Below are 23,126 nucleotides of genomic sequence, written 5' to 3' on the forward strand. Positions count from 1 at the left end.
ATACTTGGACCAGCAAGTGCCCTACACCTTCTGCAGCGTGAGCGCCGCGCCGGCCTCCACGCCCGCCCCCGCCCTGCACCCCCGTTCCTACCCGCCCCGCGGCCCCTTTCCCGCGGCCCCCGTGGGGTCCAGGGTTGCCCGGCCCGAGTCACCCCGGGACCTGAATCCCACCCCTCCAGACCAGCCGGCCTCAGAGTAACTCCGGGCATTCTTCCCGATCCCCGCAGAAATCGCCCGGAAATGGGAACTTGCGCGAAGCGCTGATGGTCCCGCAGGGGAAGCTCATGGACCCCGGCTCCCTGCCGCCCCCCGACTCCGAAGGTAAAGAGCCGGAGAGACAAACCGCGATCCACACACAACCCGAGGGCCGATCCTGGAGCCCCCTCCCTTTTCCCAGAAAGATTCGCCTTCTCAGGGGCTCTGATGATTCTCGGCCCCTACCCCCCAAGGGGAGGGGGAGTCACCGGGCTCGCTGGGGCTCTCTCTCATCATCACGTCCACCTCACCTTCTCCAATGCCATTATTCACCCCTCAGATCTCTTCCAGGATCTAAGTCACTTCCAGGAGACGTGGCTCGCTGAAGGTGAGTAGTTTTGTGACCTTTTCTATTGAGGTGGGGGTGCTCTCTACTCCAGCATTCCAATCTAGCCCACTTCCTCTCTCCCAGGCCCCAAGAAGCTCTCCAAGGGCCCCTCCCCAAGTCCCTGCCTCTCTCCTCTCCTCAGCGCCCAGCGTGGACACTTATATTGATATTTATTTTCTCTGCCCTGAGCCAGGCTTGTGTAACTAGGCCTGGGGATGAATCAGACCATTGTGTGGGGTATTTGCTTATTTGAATGGAACTTGGCCCCAGGCCCGTTTTCCTGGTTGAAATTTTCATTTGCAAAGTTTGTTTGGCAGCAGCCACCAGGCGGAGGTGTATGTTGGGGTGTATGGGGGGTGGTGGTGGTGAGGAACAGGAGGATGAGGAGAAAGCAATTAATTTGTTACCTATCTTCAAGAGTTGCCAAAACATTGATTTATACCCCGTTGGTTTCTCTTCCCAACTCCCAATGCCAAACAGTTTACTGTCTGAGCCAAAAAAACAACAAAAGTTTAATTAATTCTTTTTTGCAGCTCTGTGGCAAAGAGCGTTTAGGGCCCCCCCTACACCCCAATAGTCTTGATTGTAATTCTGATGGAACTGATCCCTCCTTTCCTCCTGAATTCCTCCACCCCAGGCATATTCCCCCTCTTGTTTGCGTGAGGTTAGCTGTAGCTGCAAGCTGGCTGGGGTGGGGTCAGTAGCTCGGCCTTGGCTCCGTGGAGAAGTGTGTTCTGGGGGGGGGGTCTTCTGGTTGGATTCATTGGTGTGTTTTGGTGGAGCCTGAGGGTGTCGCTGGTGGGGCTGTAGGTAGAAGACAAATGGTGTTTAGACAATCTCTGAGAGGGAAGGGTTAACACCCCCATCTTAGGGTCCCTTTAACACTCTGAAAAACAAGAAACCACAACACTAGCCTAGCAACATCTTTATGAAGGCTTTTCTCTTCCTTAGGATCTCCCCAGTTATCATCTGAGTATCCTTGGTGATTTTTTTAAACTCCAACCCAGCTCCTCTGGAACCTTCTATAAAAGATTGGGGTTGAAGGGAAAGACCCCTGACTAGATCTTTGGAGTGAGACTAGATCTCTCTTGACCACTGTGAGATATATACATATAGATATGAACAGAATGACTATTTAGCATTGAGCAAGTGCTCCAGATATTTTGCGGATTTCATGGCTGACCGGCAGCATGAGTGCTAGAGGGATTTTGGGGGTTCTGGGGGTATTGCACACATCTTTCCGATTCTGCAACCCTGAGTGCCTTGCTCTGAGTTACAGGCAGAGCTGTGCCCAGTCTGCCCATCCTCCTGAGGTTCCGGAGCTGGGCTGGAGCTGAAGAACGCAGAGGTGTCAGTTTCCACGGTCTCTCAAAGATTTCCTTTCCCAATGCCTGATTTCTGTCTGGCTTGCCAGGCTCCTTGTCTGTCAACTGAGGGTCCCTGGGCTCCCCACAGTGGGCAGCTAGCTCCCAGGGCTGTGATCTAGGGGTGTGCTCAGAGGTTGGCATTTTGGCAGCAGCTGGTCCATTTGTGCCTGGGTTAGGAATGGGAAGGGGAGGAAAACGGCCTCATTTCCTCTCAACCTTGGAAGCCCCACCCCTTGGCGGTGGGGGGTCTAGAGATTGTACTGGTGTCTATCTGTGTGTCATTGTGACAGTGAGTGTGTATGTGTGTGTATGTTTCATGCTGCTGCCCTGGGAGTCTGTACATTTAAATCCAGTGGGTGGGGAGGTGGGGGGTGGGGATTGAAAGGCGGAGTGTGTGTGGGGGGGCGCTGGGATCTCCTTGGTTCCCTCTCCTTCCTTCTGAGGGAGCAGCTCAGGTTCCCAGCTGGCGATGGATGGCCAGGCCTGAGGGGGGGATGCTGAGGCCACTCGCTCCTTCTCACTCTCTCTGCGGAGACAGATGCAGCTGCCGGGGCCCTGTCCCCCTGCACCATCCCAGCACCACCCCAGCCTCCTCTCCTGCCTCTTCCCACCAGGTCAGTGACCCCTGCAGCCTAGGGGGAGCTTTGGGGTGGCAGGGAGGGGCTAGCTCCTTTGGAAATTTGCCAGTGGTGGGATACGCGTCAGTAGGGATGGGAACCAGAGACCAACTGCCCTCTCTCAGCTTGATTTCTTCCTAAATCCCCAGTCTGGAGAGAAGCAGGTCCTTGTAGCGTGGGTGGGACTGTGAAGAATTCGGGGGATGCCCAGATTAGATCCGGCCGATGTGGCTGTGGGTTCAGAGTCCAGTGTCTGGGCATCATTGAGGATGAGTGTGAGTGGGACTCTGTAGAGACAGCTCAGACATCTTAGGGGTTGGCGTTTTTCTAGACAGAGCGTTGGGGGGATGAAGTGAGGCTAAGAGGGTGTGTCTGGTTTGGGGGTGCCTAGGATCTGTTGAGTTGCTGGAGAAAGGATCAGGCTGCTGTAGGGAAACCTAGGCTCAGGCAGGCTAAACCCAAGCTGTGCCTGGTTGTGGTAAAAGATGTGCTGCTTCTGGTCTGGGGTTCCATTCCTGGCGTGTCGGAACCCTCAGGGACAATGACTTTGGTCTATTTGGTAGTAAGGAACATTGCTTCTGGGCCATGTGTGTCCTTTGTGTGAGGCTGGAGTCTGGGGAGTCTCAAAAGCTCTGCAGATAGGTTGCAGCGGTTCTTGAGCCCTCTGACGTTGTGTAAAATTTCGGAAGTGTACCATGCACAAAGGAATATGAATTTTCTAGGAAGAGAATGAGCCATAACTTTTATGAGATTCTCAAAGGAGTGGGTCTGTGCTCCCCTTTTCATAAGAGCCACGACTCCCCAATCCACCGAGGTCTCCAGTCCCCTGGCCCTTCGATTTCCCCCATCATCTTAGTAAGTCCAGAAGGAGACCCCGTGTGTGAAGGGTGTGCCTGGAGGATGTGTTTCACTCGTGTGCTGCTGTGAAGTAAAAGGAATTAGGGTGTGTGTGCATCGTGTGTATGCACATCGGTGCCTCAGCATGTCTGTGGGGAGAGACGGGGTTAATCCCCTCCCCCAGCCTTTCTTAGCTACAATGCCTCCTACATCTTTCTGTCCCCTCCACAGATAGAGAACCAGTTCCTTCCAGTACAGAGGCTGCCAGAGTGGGGGGTCAGGGTAAGGGTGAGAGCTGAGGCCAGTGGTGACACAAGGGAGCAGAAGCTCCGAAGAATTTATCTCCCCACCTCTCCACTGGGACTCCTTAAGAGGCCCCTGTGATTGGACCCTAGGAAGGGGAGAAGGTTATAGGGCCTACATGGTATAGATGGGTGGCTAATCTGAGGTGGGTTTAGCTGCTTGGCTGGTTTAACCTCCCCGTTCTTCTGAAGCCCAGCTTGAGAGGCCCCCCCCAAGCCCCTCCTCCTGTTGGAGGGACGTTTCCTACAATTCTCTCTTTGGGTATTATGCTGGCTTGGCACTTCCCATCCCTCCTTAGTCACCTGCCATGTCCCCAGGCAGATAAACTCGACCTTAGTGCCAGGATGGAGCTGGGGGAAGACCCTGGCACACAGGCTTAGCAGCCAAACCTCAGCCAAGTCAACAAATAAAGAGAGTGGTGTACACTCAAGACCAAACATGGTCATCAGAAATGTGCCTGCTCTCCAGGAACGTGAGGCAGTGTTCCTGTTCCTATTTCTATCTTTGTTAACATTCTCTGAGGGACTGAGGCCCTGTCTGCCCCCTTTCGGAGAAGCCAGTGTTCTGGGGAAGGACCAACCAGGGACTGGGGTTCACACCACAGCCCATTTTTGCCTCCTCTGATTTCTCCTGGCTCAGGAAGGGGAGGCACCACCTCTTCTGGGGTGTGGTGTGTGTGCTGGGGGCAGCCTCCTCTGGGCCTGCTGGCAGGGGGGAGTGTCTGGTTAAACCTTTGGGCCTGAGGCTGGAGGAATGGCAAGATGGCCCCTAGGGCTCTCTAGCGTCATGCGAACTGGCCTGTGACGCCAATAGGAGATGCCCTCAGCCCATTACCTCAGTGGAAAGCTGCAGTTAATGAAGCCCCAGAGGGGGCCCAGCGTGCCTCAGCCTCCCCCATGATCTGCACGCACCCCCACCCACCCCCACCCCCACCCCGCTCTTGGAACCCTCCTTGCCTCAGTAGCAGGGAGAAAAATGTTCATCCTGCTCCCATCACCCCTGTCCGCCATCTGAGCCAGCAAGGATGAGCTTGGGCCTTGCTTCTCTGGGCAGTGAGCAGGTTTTGTGACCCTCCCTTTATCTAGTGTTTCCCAAACCTGCCTATTGTTAAGGGCCACCAGAGGCACTTGCTAAAAATGCCTGGGCCCCACCGGTGGCCTATGCAATGACTCTGGGGAGGCGGTTGTCTGGGAGTCCATATTTTTAACAGTACCTCCAAATTCTTGACTCAGGTCAGGTTGGGAATGGTTGCCTATGTGCCCTAGTGGTGCTCCCGAGAAAAATGTGTGCTGCCTGTGTGTTTTTGTTTGTTTTGGCCAAGAGATTTCATGTCCTACTGATTTATTTGATCATTTTAGAATTGTTTTATGCTGACGTTTCGTAAGTTCTTCTTTAGCTGCTGGTGGCTTTTGATTCTTAACCCCCTCCAACCAGTCCCTCTGTCAAGAAGTCAACTATCTATAACCGTGTATTTTAGGACACTTGGGACCTCTGATACTTAGAGCAAGTTGATGGAGAATCTTCCTACCACAGCCTGAAGTATCCCTTGTGAGATGGGTTTCCCCCAGAGGACCTGCCTCTAATTTTACCTGGTGGTGGAGAGGGAGGGGGTGCCTTCAGGGTGAGGGAAGAGCTGGCTGGTCAGGATCGCTTCACTTCTTGCCCTCAGGCCCACCATGCTGGCTCCCACAAGTCTGAGGACAGGGGTCATCGTTTGTGTATTCACAGAGCCAACAAGTAATGCGTTGAGTGTTTATTCTGAGCCAGACCCTGTTGGGGGGGGGGGGCTGAATTAGATGAACAAGACAGATAAAGCCCCTGCCCTCAGCATGTCTATTTACAATAGACATGTAAAGGTTAAGTTAGTAAGTTCAGGTAGCCCTAAGTGCTGGGGGGGGAAAAAAATAATAAAACGGAGATGCGAGAGAGGGCTGGGAGGGACCCCTTTGGTTTGGGTGGTTAGAGAAGGCCTCTGAGGAGGTCACAAAGTTAGCTAAGACTTAAGTGGCCAGAAAAAAAGGCAGGCAGGCAAAGTTATCTAGGGAAGCGAGATCAAGCTGCTCAGCTTTGAGGACCCAAAAGGAGACCAGAGCGCTAGAGAGTAAAAGGCAAGGAGAGACAGATCAGAGAAGTTAGCAGGGCCTTGGAGGCTGAGGGGAGGAGTTTGGGGTTCATGCTTTAAGCAAGGGGAAGAAGGGATTCTGACTTCTGTTATAAAAAGATTACTCTGACAGCAGTGTGGAGAACAACTGACTGTAGGAAGTAAGAGAAGTAGGGAGTTCTGACCAGAGGCTGTGTGGCTGAAATCCAAGGAGGAAACTATGGAACCCTTGTCCAGGAGCGAGGCAGTAGAGAGTGGGGTGTGTACTTGTACAGGCCAGGACGAGTAGGGGTGTTCTCCAGCCGTGTCCTCAGATCCCTCACCCTTACCAGACAGCCATTCCCAACCCGGGATCATTTTATCCATCAGCTTCCCCATTGTCCAATCTGAGAGCTGTCTCCAGGGAACAAGAGACCAGTCTCCTTGGTATCTACCCTCCCCCTTCCTGCTGTGATCTCTTTATTCTTGAGAGAGGGGCAAAAGTGAGCCAAAATCTCTGGGGTCAGGGGAGGTACTCCGCTGTATACCCACCTGAAGGCGTTGGTGAGGCCATGACAAGAACTGGAAATCAAAGCCCGGAGAGATTCAGGCTGGAGGCTATGGATGAGCTGCTGTTCTATTTTAGTTTTGCTGCCTAATCCCTAAACCCAGCTTCACCCACACTGGCACCCTGGGAGTGCACCTCAGACCTCCATGCTTGGGAAGCCCTCCTCTCTCCAAGCTGCACATCGAAGGGATCAGGCGCTTGACCTGCCAGCATCTCCAGCCTCCTCGCCCATTGTCATCCTCTTTTGAACCACCCTGTTTCCTCCATTCCATCTCCTTTCCCAGACTCTAGATTTCACCCCAGAGGTTGTATAGAAGGAAGATTGCTGGGCTCAGCCCAGGTTCAGAATCTCCCACATGATTCTAAGTCCACGGGATCTCATGCCTTTTAATGCCTACCCCATCCCAGATATGACTCTGCTGTGAGCTTTGAGAGACCTTTGTAAACTCTGAGGGGCAGGGCTGTCTTCACTTCAGAAAAATGGAGGGAATAAAGACAAAGCATCTAGGAAAAGGCTCTGGAATCTGCTCAGACAGGTTCCGGGAACTTGCAGCCTTCCCTCCAGGGTCTTAATGGAGCCCAGAGATGGCGGGCACTAGGACCTGGGGTGGAGTTGCCTTCAGTCCTAGGAAGGCTCTTTTCTCTTTTCTGGCGGGTGCCAGTCTGCAGGGCTACAATAATGGTGTCTCCCTGGGGCTACCGTCCAGGGCCCCCACCCCAGACTCACCTCTGACCTCTCTCTGCAGCTCAGGTACCAGATAGTGATGAGCAGTTTGTTCCTGATTTCCATTCAGAAAACTGTGAGTAGAGGGCCCTGGGTAGAGGGAATGGGGAGTGAGGGAGGGCAGGAAATGAGTCATAGGGATAGAGAACCACAAAAGATTAACTTGTTCTCTCCTAAAGAAAAGGGTGAAGGGCAGGGCTCCCCATTCTTGGGTTTGGACTCAAAGACCAAGACAGTAACTGGGAGATGAAAACTTTGGTTCAAATCAGGGCTTGCTCCATCCTAGCTGTGTGACCTTGGAACAGACACTTCACCTCTGATCCTCCATTTCCTCATTTCTGTAACGAAGGGTATGGACAAGTTCAGCAGAGTACAGTTCTACCATTTTGTTACTTTCGTGCAATTTGGGGGCTATTTTGCCCCCCAGGATACATGTGGCAATGTCTGTAGACATTTTTGGTTGCCACAGCTGAAGGTGAATGCTATCTAGTATCTAAGGATGCTGCTAAACACCCTGACAATGCTCAGAACAGCCTCCCCCCACCACCACAAAAAATTATCTGGCCCAAATGTCAATAGTGCTGCTGTTGAGATGCCCTGCTTTAATGTCAGATACTTTGCTCTCAACTGTCTTCACCAGTGAAATGACGCAGGACACAAATAATCGAAAACAGCAGACATCAGAATGGTGGATTGCAGGCCTTTGACTGCAGTAAGAGAATCTCACACTCACCGACTTGGAACCAACTCTTTGCTGCTCAGCCTAGTGGCTGGAGTTTTTGGACCCAGCAGGGGCCACAGGAAAGGCCAGTGTTCTTCACAGATAATTAGGAGCATGTGTATAATGTTAGTCAGCTGACTAGCAAGTGGGCTAATGTCCAACCTTAGCCAGAAAAAGAAAGATTCTTTATAGTCCCAAATAAGAAAACATTTCTCTTCCTTGGAATTTTCCAGGACACTCAGGAAAACCACAGGCCCTAAATTATAGAGGTGCTTACTCCTCCAAAGGTGTTTCTGGGGGGTTGGGGTTGCATTACATGTTCAACTTTAGACCGTTTCTTTGGTTAATATTGGACATTAGCCTGATGTATAAAACCAGACATAATGTCAATAGCCAAACTGTTCTTAAAAGTGTCTGACTACAAATCTCTGAAAACGGAGATCCAGAGAGGGGATGAGGCTGTACCGGTGACCCCAGCTGGTCCTCAGAGAGCAGACGGTGCAGAAGTTCTTACTGCCTCCTCTGTGACACTCTGTGGCCCTGCTCTGCCTCCTCCCGCCCCCACAGTAGCTTTCCACAGCCCCACCACCAGGATCAAGAAGGAACCCCAGAGTCCGCGCACAGACCCGGCCCTGTCCTGCAGCAGGAAGCCGCCACTCCCCTACCACCATGGCGAGCAGTGCCTTTATTCCAGGTGAGCCCTGGTGAGGGGTAGCTGGAGGAGGGGGTGAGGCACCTGTGAGCAGAGGCAACAGCTGAGATGCAAGTTAGACAACAGAAAGGATTTCCAAGCTCCTGCAAGGGAACAGTACAGCTCAGGATTTCCTCTGAGTAGTCAGGATGGAAAACACAGCAGGGGATTCAAGGGGTGTGTGTTAAGGCCGAGGCAGAGTCTGTTTCCACCGAAGAAACCACTCTCCCACCCAACCCAGTGGCTCTGGGCTGGGTAGAGGCATTCTCAAGATTACACCCAGTTTTAGCATTTATGAAAGGAGAAAAAGTTCATTTGGGGCTGAGTCTGGCTCATGCCATTCCTTTCCTGGAATCCTCTCCTCTTCCTTCTCCCATAATCCCTGTGCCCTCCCTTCCCTTGGGATGGATGAAGGGTTCAAAGATGCTCGCCCCGCTTTTCTGCCCCCTTATCCCTGTCTCCCCCCTCAACTCCAGTGCCTATGACCCCCCTAGACAAATCGCCATCAAGTCCCCTGCCCCTGGTGCCCCCGGACAGTCGCCCCTGCAGCCCTTTCCCCGGGCAGAACAACGGAGTTTCCTGAGATCCTCCGGCACCTCTCAGCCCCACCCTGGCCATGGGTACCTCGGGGAGCATAGGTAAGGAGACAAGGAGACACACACCCCCTCCCCCAACCTGTAGGCCCAAATCTCAGCAGTTTTTCCTCAATCCCAGAGTACTGTCCACCTGCCCTTAGAGACCTGGGGTGGGGGATGTAGGGGGAAGGGATATTGACATAACACACACTAGAGCCTACTCTGCAAGCTCTGGGAGTGGTAGGCACAGGAGCGCTTAACCTAATATTCTCTCCTCTTCTCCATCCAACCACATCCAGCTCTGTCTTCCAGCAGCCCTTGGATATTTGTCACTCCTTCACGTCCTCTCAGGGAGGGGGCCGGGAACCCCTCCCAGCCCCCTACCAACACCAGCTGTCGGAGCCCTGCCCACCCTACCCCCAGCAGAGCTTCAAGCAGGAATATCTTGACCCCCTGTATGAACAGCTGGCCGTGGGCCAGGGTGGGGTCAACGGGCACAGGTACCCAGGGGCGGGGGTGGTGATCAAACAGGAGCAGACTGACTTCGCCTATGACTCAGGTAAGAGATGCTGGGGGGTGAGGGAGTTTGGGTGGAGTGGCTGGTGGAGTGGTGTGGGATGGACCCCAGAAGGCCCTCCCACAAGATTTTTACCTCCCTATCTGTTTACTAGTTCATACATCCAATCCATTCGTCCATTCACTTTTTCCATAGATTCAAAAGAATTGTCTTTTTTTTTTTCTATCAGCAAACTTATATTCAAATAAAAGATAAACGTGATGTAGGTCCATGCCCTCAGGTAGCATGTATGTAACTTAATAGGAAAGTTAAGGCATTTCTTTCTATTTCTATGTATCAAGTGTTTGGCTTTTCATTACCTACTGAGAACTTCTGTGCCAGAAGCGGGAGTGTGTCGAGTTGGAGGATACAAAGATCAATAGGATGTATCCTTGTTCCTTGTCCCCACAGAAGCTTAAAAATACAAAGGGAATTGAAGGAAGAGAAACATGAACTTGAACTAGCCAGGCTGTCATAGTTCGGCAACTGGGACTCAGGGTTAATATGTGGTTTCCACAACCTGTTCTAGCCTCCAGGTTGATGGATGACCCACCATCCTGGCCGGAGCTGGACACCCAAAGTAGGGACTGCTATAAATTCCCCTTCCACCTGGTGCTGACGCAAGTGAAATGCACTCAGCCATATTCATAAATAGCTGTAATTCAACGCCCCAAATGTAGAGGGAGGCCCCAGAAAACCTTGGCTTGTTAACATTGTTACTGTCCCCGAATTTGAGTTTATCTGCAAACTTGCATGAGAAAAATAGCTTCAGCAATTAGGGTAGGCTCAGAGCTGGCCGGAATTTCCCTTTTCCTGATGCCCCCAGTCTTTTAGGGGCAGGGGGATGAGCCACAAACCCCCAGGCTGCCCTTGTGAGAACCAGAAGGGTGCGCCTCTCCTCAAACCGTGGGCATATGCCTGAGCCGTGCTTGGCAGTGAGATGCAGGAAAGGGAGACGCTCTTGCCACCGACCTTCAAAGGATGTCGACCGGAGGAGATCGTGTTACATGCCCTTGAACTCCTGCCCCTCCCCCTTCGGCTTCCTCTGAATGGAGTCAGGAATTCCATTCACAAAATGGAGGCATGAATGAGCCCACCCTCTCGCCTCCTCCCTGAGGTGTCGGGTTTCACCATCTCATTCATAGGTGGGAGTGTAGAGGGTAGGGCGGGAAGGGGCTGGAACTTGAATGGGTAGCTTCACACAACCGCCTCCAGGTGGAGCGAGGAGGTTTCAATCCTATGGAATGGAATCAAAAGTGGAATGTGCTCTGCTGTCAGACCTGGTAAAAAAAACGGCCCAGTGCCCACTGCCTCTTCCCCGGATACAGATACATGCAGTCTCTCCTCCCCGCAACCCTGCTTCACATACAAACTGGGCAGGGAACCTGACCTGCAGACCGGAGGTTAGCCCATTCCAAGGGAGTCTTAGACATGGACACTGGATCCTTTCCCCGGAGGTTCATCTCAACTCCCCCTCCTTCCCCTAAACTCACAGGAAACAGCTGCTCCCTGGAATCCTGGGCCTTGTGGAACAGCTTGGCCCAGCCCCCGCTGCTGCCATAACTGACCTCTGGCCCAGCCCTCACTGAGGGGTTCCAGCCTCACACCTCCTCTGGGTGAACTTCCCCTGGGATTGGTGGTAGGCAGGCAGCTGGGAACAGAACCAGAACGCAGGCTGGCAGGAAGACGTTCTTAAACGTTTGTAGGCCTGCCGCCCCTGCCCCTACCCCAGCCACCTCCAACCTTTCTTCTTTCTCCACCCCCAGATGTCCCTGGGTGTGCGTCAATGTACCTTCATACAGAGGGTTTCCCTGGGCCCTCTCCAGGTGACGGGACCATTGGTAAGGCAGCCCCCTCCGCCCTACCAAGCCCTCCAAGTTTGAAGAGGGTGGCCTGCTGTGGGAAAGGGTCTTCTGCCAGGAGTCCCTCTGGGGTCTCATCAGTGAACCCTCAGATCTGAATGACCCCCACCTTCCTCCTCAAGGCTATGGCTATGAGAAACCTATGCGACCATTCCCAGATGATGTCTGCGTCGTCCCTGAGAAATTTGAAGGTCAGAGAAGTGACTATTCATGAGAGGGTCAGGATCTTATCCCTGCCCTCTGTCGGTTTCGCGCCCCCCCCCCCAGGAAGCACATGACATTTCATGAGAAAGGGCATGGACAGACCCCTGGGAGATGGGATTGATTAGGGGACCAGAAGGTACAAACCCTACACTCCTGTTGCCTATGTTCCCCAGGCGACATCAAGCAGGAAGGAGTCGGAGCATTCCGAGAGGGACCGCCCTACCAGCGCCGTGGTGCCTTGCAGTTGTGGCAGTTTCTGGTGGCCCTGCTGGATGACCCAACGAATGCCCACTTCATTGCCTGGACCGGCCGGGGGATGGAATTCAAACTAATTGAGCCTGAGGAGGTGGGCCTCTCAGATGTTCCCACCTCTCCTCCCAACAGCTTTTGGAGCTGGAGATGAGAGAACCCCGGGAACAGGTGGCATGTGCCCTCACCGTCATCGTTGCTTTACCTAACCTGAATTCTTGCCAGACCTGGGTCTGGGGGCTGGTGCTTAGTTGCAGGACCAGCTTAGCGTTTTGCACTAAGAATCTCAAGTGCTCTTTCTGACCTGTCCTCTCTCTCCCCTTTTCCCTCTGCTGAGCTAGCATCGCTATCCCCAAACTGTCTCCTATCCCCGCCAGGTCGCCAGGCTCTGGGGTATCCAGAAGAACCGGCCAGCCATGAATTACGACAAACTGAGCCGCTCACTCCGATACTATTATGAGAAAGGCATCATGCAGAAGGTCAGGGACTAAAGGGACCAGGGACAACAGGGGTGGGGTGGGGGGCGGCAGAGGCTGTGGGAAGGTAACGGGGGCAGGGAGCAGGAGAGCATTTTCAGCGAGTTCTATAGGAGCAGATAATGAACCAGTCAGAAGGGATAAGAAATTGTGGACAATCCTGAGGTTTCCCTCTCCTCAAAAAGTGCTCAACAGTAATTGAGAAGCCGCAAGTATGGAGAGAGTGAGATTGGAGGTGAACAAGAACTGGAAAGGGAGTCGGCTGCTTAGCGGAGCCAGCACGGGAGAGAACTGGACCCCACACATCTGCCTGGACCCAGACAAGGGCTGTGTTCCCCACCTCTACAACGACCTGCAGGGAGAGCTAGGCTGACCCAGTCCCTCTCTCTTCCCATAGGTGGCTGGCGAACGTTACGTGTACAAGTTTGTGTGTGAGCCTGAGGCCCTCTTCTCTCTGGCCTTCCCGGACAATCAGCGTCCAGCTCTTAAGGCCGAGTTTGACCGGCCAGTCAGTGAGGAGGACACAGTCCCTTTGTCCCACTTGGATGAGAGCCCGGCCTACCTCCCAGAGCTGGCTGGCCCTGCCCAACCCTTTGGCCCCAAGGGTGGCTACTCCTACTAGCCCCTAGCAGCTGCTCCCTTGCCGCCGGGGTGCTGCCCTGTGTATATATAGAGGAATTTGGTGTTGGGGAAACCCTCACTCTGAAACCCGCAGATGTCTTTGGAGCAGATCCCCACTGGCCCATCAGTTGCTCTGCCCAGACTCTGAGCTGCTCATGTGAGTCAATGGGAAGGAAAAGTGGAGACACTGCAAGTGCAAAGGTGGAACCTCGGAAACTCTTAGGGGTTTCACCCCTGGCCTCTTCCTAGGTCACGCTTACAGGCCCCCACACCCTCTCCCCCATCACAGAGAACAAGAGTTTGTTCTGTTCTGGGGGACAGAGAAGGAGCGTCCCCACTTTATCCTGGTGGAGAGAGGGATGCATTGAGCTCAGCTCTCCCACTGCAGGGAGACAGAAGCCTGGATCCTGCCCTCCACTCCAAGCTGTGGCCCTGGAGGGTCCTGCTTGTCAGTTCTTGGTGCTCTGTTCCCAGAGGCGGGGGGTGGGGGGGGAGGCTGGAGGAAGAAATGTGGGATAGGGTAGAGGTTGCTGGTAGAGGCAGGAAGGGCTGGGTTCCTGCTTCGAGGGCCCTTTGCTCTGCCTGTTCCTAGGCCCAGGCCTGGGATATCACCTCCACCATGTCTGCCAGACCCTAATAAAAGCCCCTGCTTCTTCTGTTAAGTTCTCGTGTCTTCTTTGCTGCCATGGGTGAAGGATGGGTTGGACAGAGCTCAGGCTTGTGGCAGATAACTTAGTTTGGGGCCTGACCCCGACACTTAATTTCCCATATGGCTTGGGAAAAGAGTTTACCTCTTTTCCCTCTGAGAAATGAGCTCATGGGCTGATACCTGCTTTCCCCCTCCCAGGATTGTTATGAGGATCCTGAATTAATGGACATGGGGTACTTTGTAATCTGGCCCCATGCCCCTTGGCCATCTCCCTACGGGGCTTGGAGGCCTTCTGGGACGTGTTCAAGCAGGGTTGGGCTGTGGTTTCTGTGATCACAGTTGTTTCCATGAACCACGGTACCCCAACTGTGTGTCCCCTCTCCTGCCGTGGTTCGAGGTTCCTGTTTCTGCTGAAGTTGGAGACAAAAGTTTGTGAAGGATCTGGAGAACGGGAAAAGAAAGGCACCCAGGCAAGAGGGTGTAGGGAGAGCCTGGAGCAAGCCCTGGGTTCTGGCCAGTTTAGGAAAAGAACACTAGATCTTCAGGGGAAAGGGGAGTGGGGAACAGTGTAGATTCTCCTTGCCTAAATCAGCGGGGGAGACCAGACCCTGGGGCTAAGTTAGGCAGGAAAGACGAGGCTAAAAAAGTGACACCTAGAGAGAGGGTGGCTGAGCAAGTATGGCGGGTAGCTGGGGATGTAAGAGGGCAGAAGGAACAGTTGTAGACCCAGCCCTAGGCGCTCTCCAATTAAATCAGAACCACGGCCATGCTGAGGCTGGGTCGCCCAACCCTCCTTAATGCCTGCCCCATTTCCTCCCGCAGCCGCTGCCCAGTACTGATGCTAAGACCCGTGGCCCTCTCGGGAAGAGATGCCTCTCAACCACTATCTGCGAATAAAAAGCAAAAATAAAAATTTTCCTAGAAACAGAAGACATCAATGTACTGACTTACAATTTAGAGCAAGGAAAAAAATTTTTTAGGTTTTTAAAAATATATATGATTTAATTCCACATTAATGGCTAGCTAGCTATCATGGGAAGAAGGTGTAAAAGTTGAGTACAAACAGGTCCTGAGTACGCACACAAGACACCGATTTGGATGAGAAGCAGCATCGTGATCAAGGTCTCCACTGGCTGAGACACAGGACCTCTGCCCTCTGAAATGTATATCAACCAGCCACTCCTCACAGCTCCCCGTTCAAAGCCTTAAACTTGTAAGGGTATTGCTCAGAGGAGACAGCTACAGCAACCACGGGAGGAAATTCTTTGGGCTGAAAGAGAGAGCCAAAACCAAACCATGCTCCAGACTGGAAGAAGGTGAACCCGGGACTGAAGAGCCTGACCCAGCAGTAGAGCTTACATATGCCCCATGGGGACGGTCCCCCCACATACACAAACAAGCACAGGCTCAGCACATGTGCAGGGGCAGGAAACTTTTGAGCGAGGCTCCCGCAGGGGAGCAGTGAACAGTAGACTTTAATGGCCGAGAAGATTCCAGCTCCCTGCATGAGACCCACATCCTCTCCTGGGCTGTCACTCAATCTCGGGTAATATTGGTTCAAGGAAGAGAAACAAGGGCCCCATTGTGTGGGAGCAGCAGGCGAGTCCTCTCAAATCTGGCTGGAAGCCCCCTTCTGAGCAGGCTGGGCTATGCTGTTTCCTGATGGACAGTTAGAAGGTCAGACCCCAGCCATGTTGTGATAGCAGAGAAGTGACCCCAGCTCCTGGGGGAGATGTTCAAGGAACACCCACAGAGCTGGCGTCCTTTTTGCGCACCTAACCCAGAAAGAGGACCAGCCCTGCTGTCTCTCTCGCCGTGGCCTATTAAACATCCCCTTCTCAACCTCAGCTTAAATCCCCAAACTCCATCCTCAGGGGTTATGATCTCAGAGGTGCCAACGACGTCAGTGCTGGTCACTCAGCTGGGTCGGGCGGGCTGCCAAGCCCAGAGTTTATTCCTGAACTGGAGAGACCTGGGCTGGAATTAAAGTTGGGGAGCTGGGTGCCAGGCCCCTGCTGCCCTTTCGGTTTCCCGTCAGCCCCTACACTGTCTCTCCCCTAAGTCCTTAAAGGTTAGCACACAGATCCCCTGCCCTTAATTACAGGCCTGGGCTTCCTGAGGAGCACACTCCAACAGAACCAAAGGCGCACACTCAGCTCAATCAAGGGGCAGGGACCTCAGTCAGCAGACTCCCTGGCCTGTATTCTTCTCCGCTGGCTTCTCTGAATTGTGTCTTTAGGGTGTAATGTCTGCTGCCCAGTAAACAGCCTATATTCCTTCATATCCTAGAATGTCACAAGGTCTCTCTTAGTTTCTGGTATGTAAATCTATGGTAGTTCTAATATTTACATTGTTTCAAAACTTACTAGAATGGGGGTGGGGGAGGTAGTGGGGGCTATAACATACAATGTGCCCAATCCCCCAGGGGCTTCTCTACAAGCTCCACATCCGGAACAGTTTTCTAGAAGTTCCACAACCTGGCCTGGCGGCATTTGTCTGGTGTTCTTCCAAGCCAAGAGCCTCCTCAGAAACTGTTGAGAGGAGCACTAAGAGGTGGCCATTCCCCAACAGAATGCTAGGAGACAACCACTCAGCATGAGGGAGGCACGGAGCACAGATGCTGGACAGCACAAACTGGCTCTGAGAGGTGTTGTGTTGGTTTTCTGTTAGGGGCGGGGGAGGGGAGGCTTTGACCATAAAAACCCTTTGTTAAAAGTCCATCAAGAACCTCAGGGGAAAAAAAAAGAGAAAAAACAAACTAAAACAAAACCTATGCCGTTACTTGCAAGTTTCAAAAGAAAAATAGGACACGCTGTACATGATGTGGTGGGCCGGAACGGGAGCCAGGGGCAGCCTTCTGCATTCAGTATGTGGCATCTGTAAGCACTCAGGCGCCCAGACCTGAGCGCCTGTGCACTGAATCGGTGTGCTGGCTATCTATGGCCGAGCTGGGCTGGCGTGGGTGCTGAGAGATGAGACACAGGTCTGGGCTGTGCGGCACCTCTCAGCCCAAAGAGGCCCGGGGCTCTGGCTTCAGGGGACTCTCCGCCATGTGCACCGGAGTCACAGACACTAAATCTCCCCACCCTGAGCCCAAGCCAATATCCTAACCTTTCAGCTGAAAGAAACCTTCACAGAAAACCATTTTTGTTTCCTTAAGAAAATAAAGATTTCCGGGAGGTTAAGTGCAAGTACAGGGGCAGGACAGGAGCGGGAAGTGGAGGCAACACTTTCAATGAGCTCTGTGGCCTCCTCCTCCACAGAGCACCAGCTAGGGCACAAGGGCCCTCACCTCGTCCGTCTGTCCAGGTGTCCAATGCTCAGGACGGCCCTTTCCCATCCCAGGGCTGCACAAGTTGCCCCTTTCTTGGAGATGCTACAGCATACCTCCGTATTGGCTGTGAATCCCAGCTGGCCCCAGTGACTTGGGGTGGTGGGGGCTGCAGGCTCTGGTCAAGCCAGGCATAAATTCCTGTTTCTATTTTTACCACCAGGCAAGAAATGCGAGTCAAGGTTAGAAAATGTCCAGTTAAGGTATTCAGTCACAGGATAGCTGTATCCTTAGAACCAGCTTTTCACCAGTAAGAGTGAGTCCAAGCCCTAGGCCAGTGCTGCAGGAGACGCAAACAGACAAGTCTTGCCTTTCAGCGCCGCCTGAAGGCCCGGGATATTCTCCAGGCATTGGGCTCCTCATAACGGTTGTACAAGGGTTCAAGACGCTGCTGCTTCTTCTGTTTGCTTAGCTTAGTCGGGTCGGAGACTTTGAAGAAGGCCGGAGCAAACTCCACAAGCCACCGGGGGTCGATGGTGGTGACTTCACGCATGTACTCCTTCGTGGTCAGCACCAGCTCGTGGTACACCACCCTAGAGGGGACAGACACAAGCTCAAACCTCCGATATAGGCCCAGCTCCACAGTCACCCAGGTCCCGGGTGGGCTGCAGCTAAGCTTGCATTTTACCCTTTCCTCTTCTGCCTGACCCCGCAGGAGACTGAGTCTCTAAGACAACCACGCTCCAATAAGGAGGGGCCTGCACACCTCTAACCACAAGAAAGCTGTCAGGATAATGTGTTCTAGACCTGACTCTGGCTCCAGCTAGTTAAGTGACACAGAGACAATCACATCACTTCTCTGGACCTCAGTTTCCTGGTCTGTGAAACGGGAGGGTGGGTTTTCAGGCTGTCTCCACAGAACTCTAGGGCCCTGAAGAGGAACTTCAGAGGCTGCTAAAAGGGAATGGGGAAAGCCAAACAGGCAAGACTCTACATCTCCAACCCTTCTACCATGGTGGCACTGTGGTTTTAAATCAGTTTTATATTAGGGTGGGTAAGATTATAATATTTTTTAAATGCTACTTAAAAAAAAATTATTTTTTTGACCACCTCAATAAGTGATCTCTAAGATCCTTTCCAGCTCTCACTCCTATGATTTTATTCCTCGGAAAAGGGCCTGATATTGTGCCTAATTCAGGCCCTTGCTGCCCTAGAAATATAAGCAATGTTAGAATAGGAAGTGCTGGCAGTGGGTGAAGACAGACACAAAGTGCCAGTAGAGTTAGAGGTCCTCTCCGCCCAAAAAGCCCCAGACCCGGGGCCTGCCCACCTACCATTCCGGCTGTCTGTTGAAGAGAGCACTGGAAGGATGGATGTAGACCACCTGCTGGTCGATCAGGGTCCGGTAACCCTCCTGCGGGTCTTTCTTGGCAGCGTTTCGAAAGAATCCACTGCAGATGGCTTTCTGCACTCTGACTGTGGACTTACCACAGGAGACCACATCCAGCTTGTGTCTGTCAGGAACGTAAGTCAAGACAAGACGAAGATGTGAGGCAACTCTGTTTTCAGAGGCTCTGTCTTCCCGAATCATGGTGCCCAACACCCCCATCCCGGGTCCCCAGAGTAGGCAGCAGGACACTCCTTCCAGACCTAAATGTACTAGAGGGGAGGCTCTTCACAGTGGGCAAGATGGATGCAGTAAGAGCCAGAGACTTAATTCAACTCGACTAAGAATGTCCCAGTTGCTTGTAAACACAGAGCATTTTTCAACAATTAATAAATCATCTTCCTTGGGAACTTTCTGAAGTGATTCCCAGCTGCACCCTTGCCCAGGGAGGAGTACAACAAAGATGAAAAAGCTGGAAGAAAACGGTTATGCGAGGAGTCTACAGCTTCACAGGTATACAGAGATAACAGACAGGACATTCAAGGAGGTTCAACTCAAACATGGGAAAAGTCACCAGATGTTACCTGTCCATTATGCCCAACATCTGCTTGCGAATGTCCTGGGCCCGGCGCAGAGAACGAGCCTGGATAAAGTTCTCATAGCACCACGGGTTGGAGAACTTGTTGTTCTTCCAGGAGTTGTACACGGCCAGCAGAGTGAGGTGGTCCCCTTCGGTCTGGTGGAATTTGGCCTTCTTCTGATCAGCGAGGGCTTGTTTATCCTGCCAAGCAGTGGCACAGAGGATCATTTTCTGCCTGGCAGCTACTAACTGAACACCCAGCAGTTCCACAGAGTCCCACAGGGCCCCACAGGGCCCCTGTCAGTGTCCACATTAAGCACTGGAGTGGCAATGGCTGATTTCACCCAACTTCACCACACCCCCACCTGAGCGTGGCTCCGAACTCCCTACCTTGGGCCTGTAGAAGACATTCTGCACAGACAGCATGGACACGATGGTCAGCATTTCCTCACTGCAGCCCAGATGCACAGACATGATCAGCATTTTGCACAGCATGGGCTCCAGGGGGAATTCTGCCATCTAGAGGGAGACGAAGAAACTGCAATTGCTTCCCTGTGGAAGACCCATCTGGACCAGCCTGCGCGAGATACTGGTCAGAGTGGGTAACAGACCAAAGGAGGCATGATGATGTGGATGCCTGTCTCTACCAGAAGAAGGTTGTTGTTTTTTTATTTCCAAATAAACCCCAATGAAATGCATGTGACCAAGAACATAACTACTGTTGGTATAGGTGGGGATTTTGCAGGCATCTTTTAAAATTAAGGCTAGACTCAATAATATATCCTGAGGTAAAACTGACTGTGGATAGAATTTCCTTTTTCCAAAACAGTTTTAAGTGATAGTTGAAAATCCAAGTTAAAAAAAAGCATCTAGAATTCTATTCAAAGCTTATCCAGGGCCTCAGAGCTTCATTCTGTATAAAACAAACAGTATGGAAGACTGGCCAGGGAATCGTCCCAAAAGCACTGGAAGTTAAGTCCCCTACCCTGCGGCCAAGGCGAGTAAGCAGGCCCTCATCATCCAGGGCCCCCAGCGTGTACAGCTGCTCCATGGCTGTGATCAAGGTTTCCATCGGTGGGGCGTCCATGAAGTCAAAGGACAGCAGGTCATTGATGCCCATGGCCTAGAACAGAAAGTGTGTGATGGGAGGGTCGGCCTCAACAGGGTTAAATGAACATGGAGGAAGACTACTTGTCACTATCTTTCCCATTTCTTCAATTGCAATTAGGAAGCCACTAGCAAGGTTAGCAATCATCTCCAAGGCTGGGCCACACAAAATTCAGACTAGTAGAAAGCATATCCTTTTTCTCAGGAAACTTCAAAAAAACACTCCCTCAAAATGATAGCACATACAACTCAACAACAAAAAGACGGCAATTAAAAAATAGGCAAAGTCTGAAGAACAAAAGGAGAGCAACTTGTCTGTTCCCCTTCCCCCAATTCCCCAATAAAAATCTTAAAAAAAAAAAAATAGGCAAAGTACTTGAATAGTCATTTCTCCAAAGAAGACATAAAAATGGCCAAGAAGCACATGGAAAGATGCTCAACATAACTACTAATTAAGGAAATGTAAATCAAAACTACAATGAGATACCACTTCATACCCACTAGAATGGGTATTAAAAAAAATAATAAGTGTTGGCAAGGATATGGAGAAACAGGAATCCTCACACATTGCTGGTGAGAATGTAAAATGGTGCAGCCACTGTGGAAAATAATTTGATGATTCCTCAATAAGTTACACATAGAATCACCATATTATTCATGATCCCACTTTTAGATATATACCCAAAAGAAGTGACAGCAGGGTCTCAAACAGATTCTTGTACACTCATCATGTTCACAGCAGCATTACTTGCAATTGCCAAAGCGTAGAAACCACCCAAATGTTCATCAGCAGATGAATGGATAAACAAAACATGGTATATACATATAATGGAATATGATTCACCCTTAAAAAGGAATGAAATTCTAACACGTGCTACAACATGATGAACCTTGAAAACATTATGCTAAATAAAATAAGCCAGACAGAAAAGGACAAACACTGTGTGATTCCACTTACATGAGGTACCTAGAATAGGTAAATTCACAGAGACAGAAAACAATGATTACCAGGGACTGGAGGGTGGAGAGAAGGGATAGTTTAGTTTAATGGGTACAGAGTGGTGACAGCTGTACAACATTGTGAATGTACTTAATGCCACTGATTGGAAAAATTTTAAAAGGTAACAATGGTAATGTGTTGTATATTTTACCATAATTTTAAAAAATAGATAATACACTAGCCTATCCTGTCTCTTGCACACATAATTTCTACTGTGCATCCAGGAACAGTCTCATACTATGTTCGGTTGTAGGGATATAAAGATGACTAAGATATGGACCCTGCTCTCAAAAGAGTTCACAATGGTAAGACACATGGACACAAAGCCATGACAGTGCAGTGCAATCTGCATGCCTGACACACAGTAGGTAGTCAATACATTTGTTAGCTAAGTTGAAGAATAAAAGAAACAAATGAATGATGTGCTAACCAAGTGTATACAAAGGGTATGTGGTAGGACATAAGCTTTCTGTGTCTTTCCCATAAAGTGGGATCGTGACCATAAACACAGCAGGTGTTCAATAAATGTTTATTGTATGAATAATAACTACAAGGAATTATGTTAGCAATCAGTAAGCACTGTGCCAAGTGCCTTTACCTGCATTATCTCATTTATCTTCACCACAGATACTATTAATAGCCCCCCTCCCCCTTTGAGAGAATACAGAGCAGAGGGCCGAGCAGGTAAATTTGCCAAGGACACACAGCTCGAAGCAGAAATTTGAGCCACAGATGCCTCTGTTCTCACTCCAGAGACGGGAGCAGGTTTTTTTCTGAAGCTCTCTTTTAGCCTCTCTCACGGGGAATGAATAATAAATTTACGACAGAGCATTCTGCACCAGTAAAGTGCCAGGGCTCCAGGGTAGCATCAGTGTCAGGGGGCAGGGGGGTGTGCCATCATCTGGAAAATTACTCATGTGGCTCCCCCTGCCAAAGGAGAATGAAGGTTCTCATGGGAGACTAAGAGAGGAAGAGCAATGATTCAGAATGAAAACCAAGCCCCCAAAGGACCAGTCTGAAACCTCTACTGATAGCTCCCTTGCAGAGTTTTTGGACTGGGAGTTTTGCTTCCATTCTAAAAGAACACAATTGGATCTGAAAGCTAAAGGGATAAAGGAAGTGAGTTTGTCCACAGTTTGGCACTGATTAGACTTTTCTAATATCCTTTTAGAAAATGTTCCTAACTAAAATCCCTTATAACCAAACATTCTGCTGGTTATTATAGTATGAAAAAAATGCATGTTCACAGCGGACATGCCAACTTTGCCCCAGAACCGCAGTGGAAAGGCTGTTATCACAGCCATTTGCATTTCACTCAAAAACGACTGGTTCCATGAGGTTACTAAAGTATTTAAAAAGGTTCATACAACTGAGACTCATTTACTAAGGCCATAGGATTGGACTGTTTTCCCAACCCATTCTAACAAGACAATGATTTCTACCTTGAGTGAAAGCACCGTGCTTGCTAAGTTGGTTCTCTGGATTTCCGGCACGTTGGTGGTCAGCATTTCATCGCGGTAGGCGCGTTCTGTGTATAGCCTGTAACATTTTCCTGGGCCTGTTCTCCCAGCTCTGCCAGCTCGTTGCTTTGCCTGAGCCTAGAGGAGTGGGCATATAAAAGTAACACATATCTGTTAAACATTGCTTAACAGCCTCACCCAGGAAATCTGTTAAAAGAGGGGCAACTGGCAAAATTCAAAATGGGTTTATTTCACTTTCTTTAGGACCATTTGCAAGACTACCAATGTTATTATCATCCCCTCTCCAATAGGCAACATTTTGGGCAAGTTTGTTCAAGTGAGGCAAATACAAGCAAGGTGAACGGAAGAAATATTGTAAAGATCACAGAAATGTACCTTCAAAACTGTGGCACAAAACACAAAAGACAAGGCATAAAACAAGATGACAAAATATCATCCCCACAATTAGGACCAAAAATCTAAGTGAACTAAATAAATGTAATATTAATATACCAACCATGACTGCAGTCATTTTAAAAATCAGGTTTGATATGCTCAATGCCAGAAGGAAATGTTCACTCACATAGGTGAAAAAGCAAGTTATAAAACAATACTGATTTTGTAAAAAAAATTCTCTT

At 50.8% G+C, this 23,126-nt stretch overlaps 2 protein-coding genes and 1 long non-coding RNA gene across 6 annotated transcripts in view; 1 reads left to right on the top strand and 2 right to left on the bottom strand.

The window, feature by feature from the left end:
* Window positions 1-6: 6 nt before the first annotated feature.
* ETV4 (ETS variant transcription factor 4) lies at window positions 7-13,692 on the top strand. Of its 3 annotated transcripts, none has more exons than XM_019665597.1 (12): window positions 7-37; window positions 228-321; window positions 536-583; window positions 7,102-7,155; window positions 8,368-8,494; window positions 8,968-9,129; window positions 9,366-9,625; window positions 11,389-11,463; window positions 11,607-11,675; window positions 11,862-12,034; window positions 12,315-12,416; window positions 12,811-13,692. In XM_019665597.1, the coding sequence occupies exons 2-12, from the start codon at window positions 264-266 to the stop codon at window positions 13,033-13,035; spliced, it is 1,353 nt and encodes a 450-aa protein (XP_019521142.1). In that variant the 5' UTR covers window positions 7-37; window positions 228-263; the 3' UTR covers window positions 13,036-13,692. The 3 variants fall into 3 exon arrangements, with proteins under 3 accessions (XP_019521142.1, XP_019521144.1, XP_019521145.1); XM_019665599.1 differs by having other exon boundaries at window positions 8,986-9,129; XM_019665600.1 differs by lacking the exons at window positions 7-37; window positions 228-321 and adding an exon at window positions 2,489-2,564 and having other exon boundaries at window positions 564-583.
* On the bottom strand, window positions 1,135-7,164 carry LOC109394984 (uncharacterized). The gene is made up of 3 exons (XR_002126559.1): window positions 7,083-7,164; window positions 5,297-5,477; window positions 1,135-1,387 (listed from the first exon to the last, which is right to left on the bottom strand). It is a non-coding gene; the product is annotated as an uncharacterized LOC109394984 (long non-coding RNA).
* A 983-nt stretch (window positions 13,693-14,675) lies between the features above and the next one.
* The window catches only part of DHX8 (DEAH-box helicase 8), a 27,633-nt gene continuing 19,182 nt past the window's right edge, over window positions 14,676-23,126 (bottom strand). Inside the window, exons 18-24 of one of the 2 annotated variants that reach the window (XM_019665596.1) lie at window positions 22,471-22,626; window positions 19,907-20,044; window positions 19,312-19,440; window positions 18,926-19,122; window positions 18,289-18,468; window position 17,695; window positions 14,676-14,953 (exon numbers count right to left, since the gene is read on the bottom strand). In XM_019665596.1, the coding sequence (XP_019521141.1) occupies window positions 14,867-14,953; window position 17,695; window positions 18,289-18,468; window positions 18,926-19,122; window positions 19,312-19,440; window positions 19,907-20,044; window positions 22,471-22,626 (888 nt within the window). In that variant the 3' untranslated portion in view covers window positions 14,676-14,866. Of the gene's footprint in view, window positions 14,954-16,827; window positions 17,548-17,694; window positions 17,696-18,288; window positions 18,469-18,925; window positions 19,123-19,311; window positions 19,441-19,906; window positions 20,045-22,470; window positions 22,627-23,126 lie in introns of those variants that run through there. The other variant, XM_019665595.1, reaches the window with a different exon arrangement.

Source organism: Hipposideros armiger, unplaced genomic scaffold, assembly GCF_001890085.2.
Source record: "Hipposideros armiger isolate ML-2016 unplaced genomic scaffold, ASM189008v1 scaffold_447, whole genome shotgun sequence".
Taxonomy (NCBI): Eukaryota; Metazoa; Chordata; class Mammalia; order Chiroptera; family Hipposideridae; genus Hipposideros; species Hipposideros armiger.

What these genes read in the sequence shown, in the direction of transcription:
- ETV4 (XM_019665597.1), top strand. Translation starts at nt 264, where the DNA reads ATGGTCCCGCAGGGGAAGCTCATGGACCCCGGCTCCCTGCCGCCCCCC. An exon ending in TGACTTCGCCTATGACTCAG is followed by an intron (nt 9,626 to 11,388) that starts GTAAGAGATGCT and finishes CTCCACCCCCAG; the next exon opens with ATGTCCCTGGGTGTGCGTCA. An exon ending in CGTCCCTGAGAAATTTGAAG is followed by an intron (nt 11,676 to 11,861) that starts GTCAGAGAAGTG and finishes TATGTTCCCCAG; the next exon opens with GCGACATCAAGCAGGAAGGA.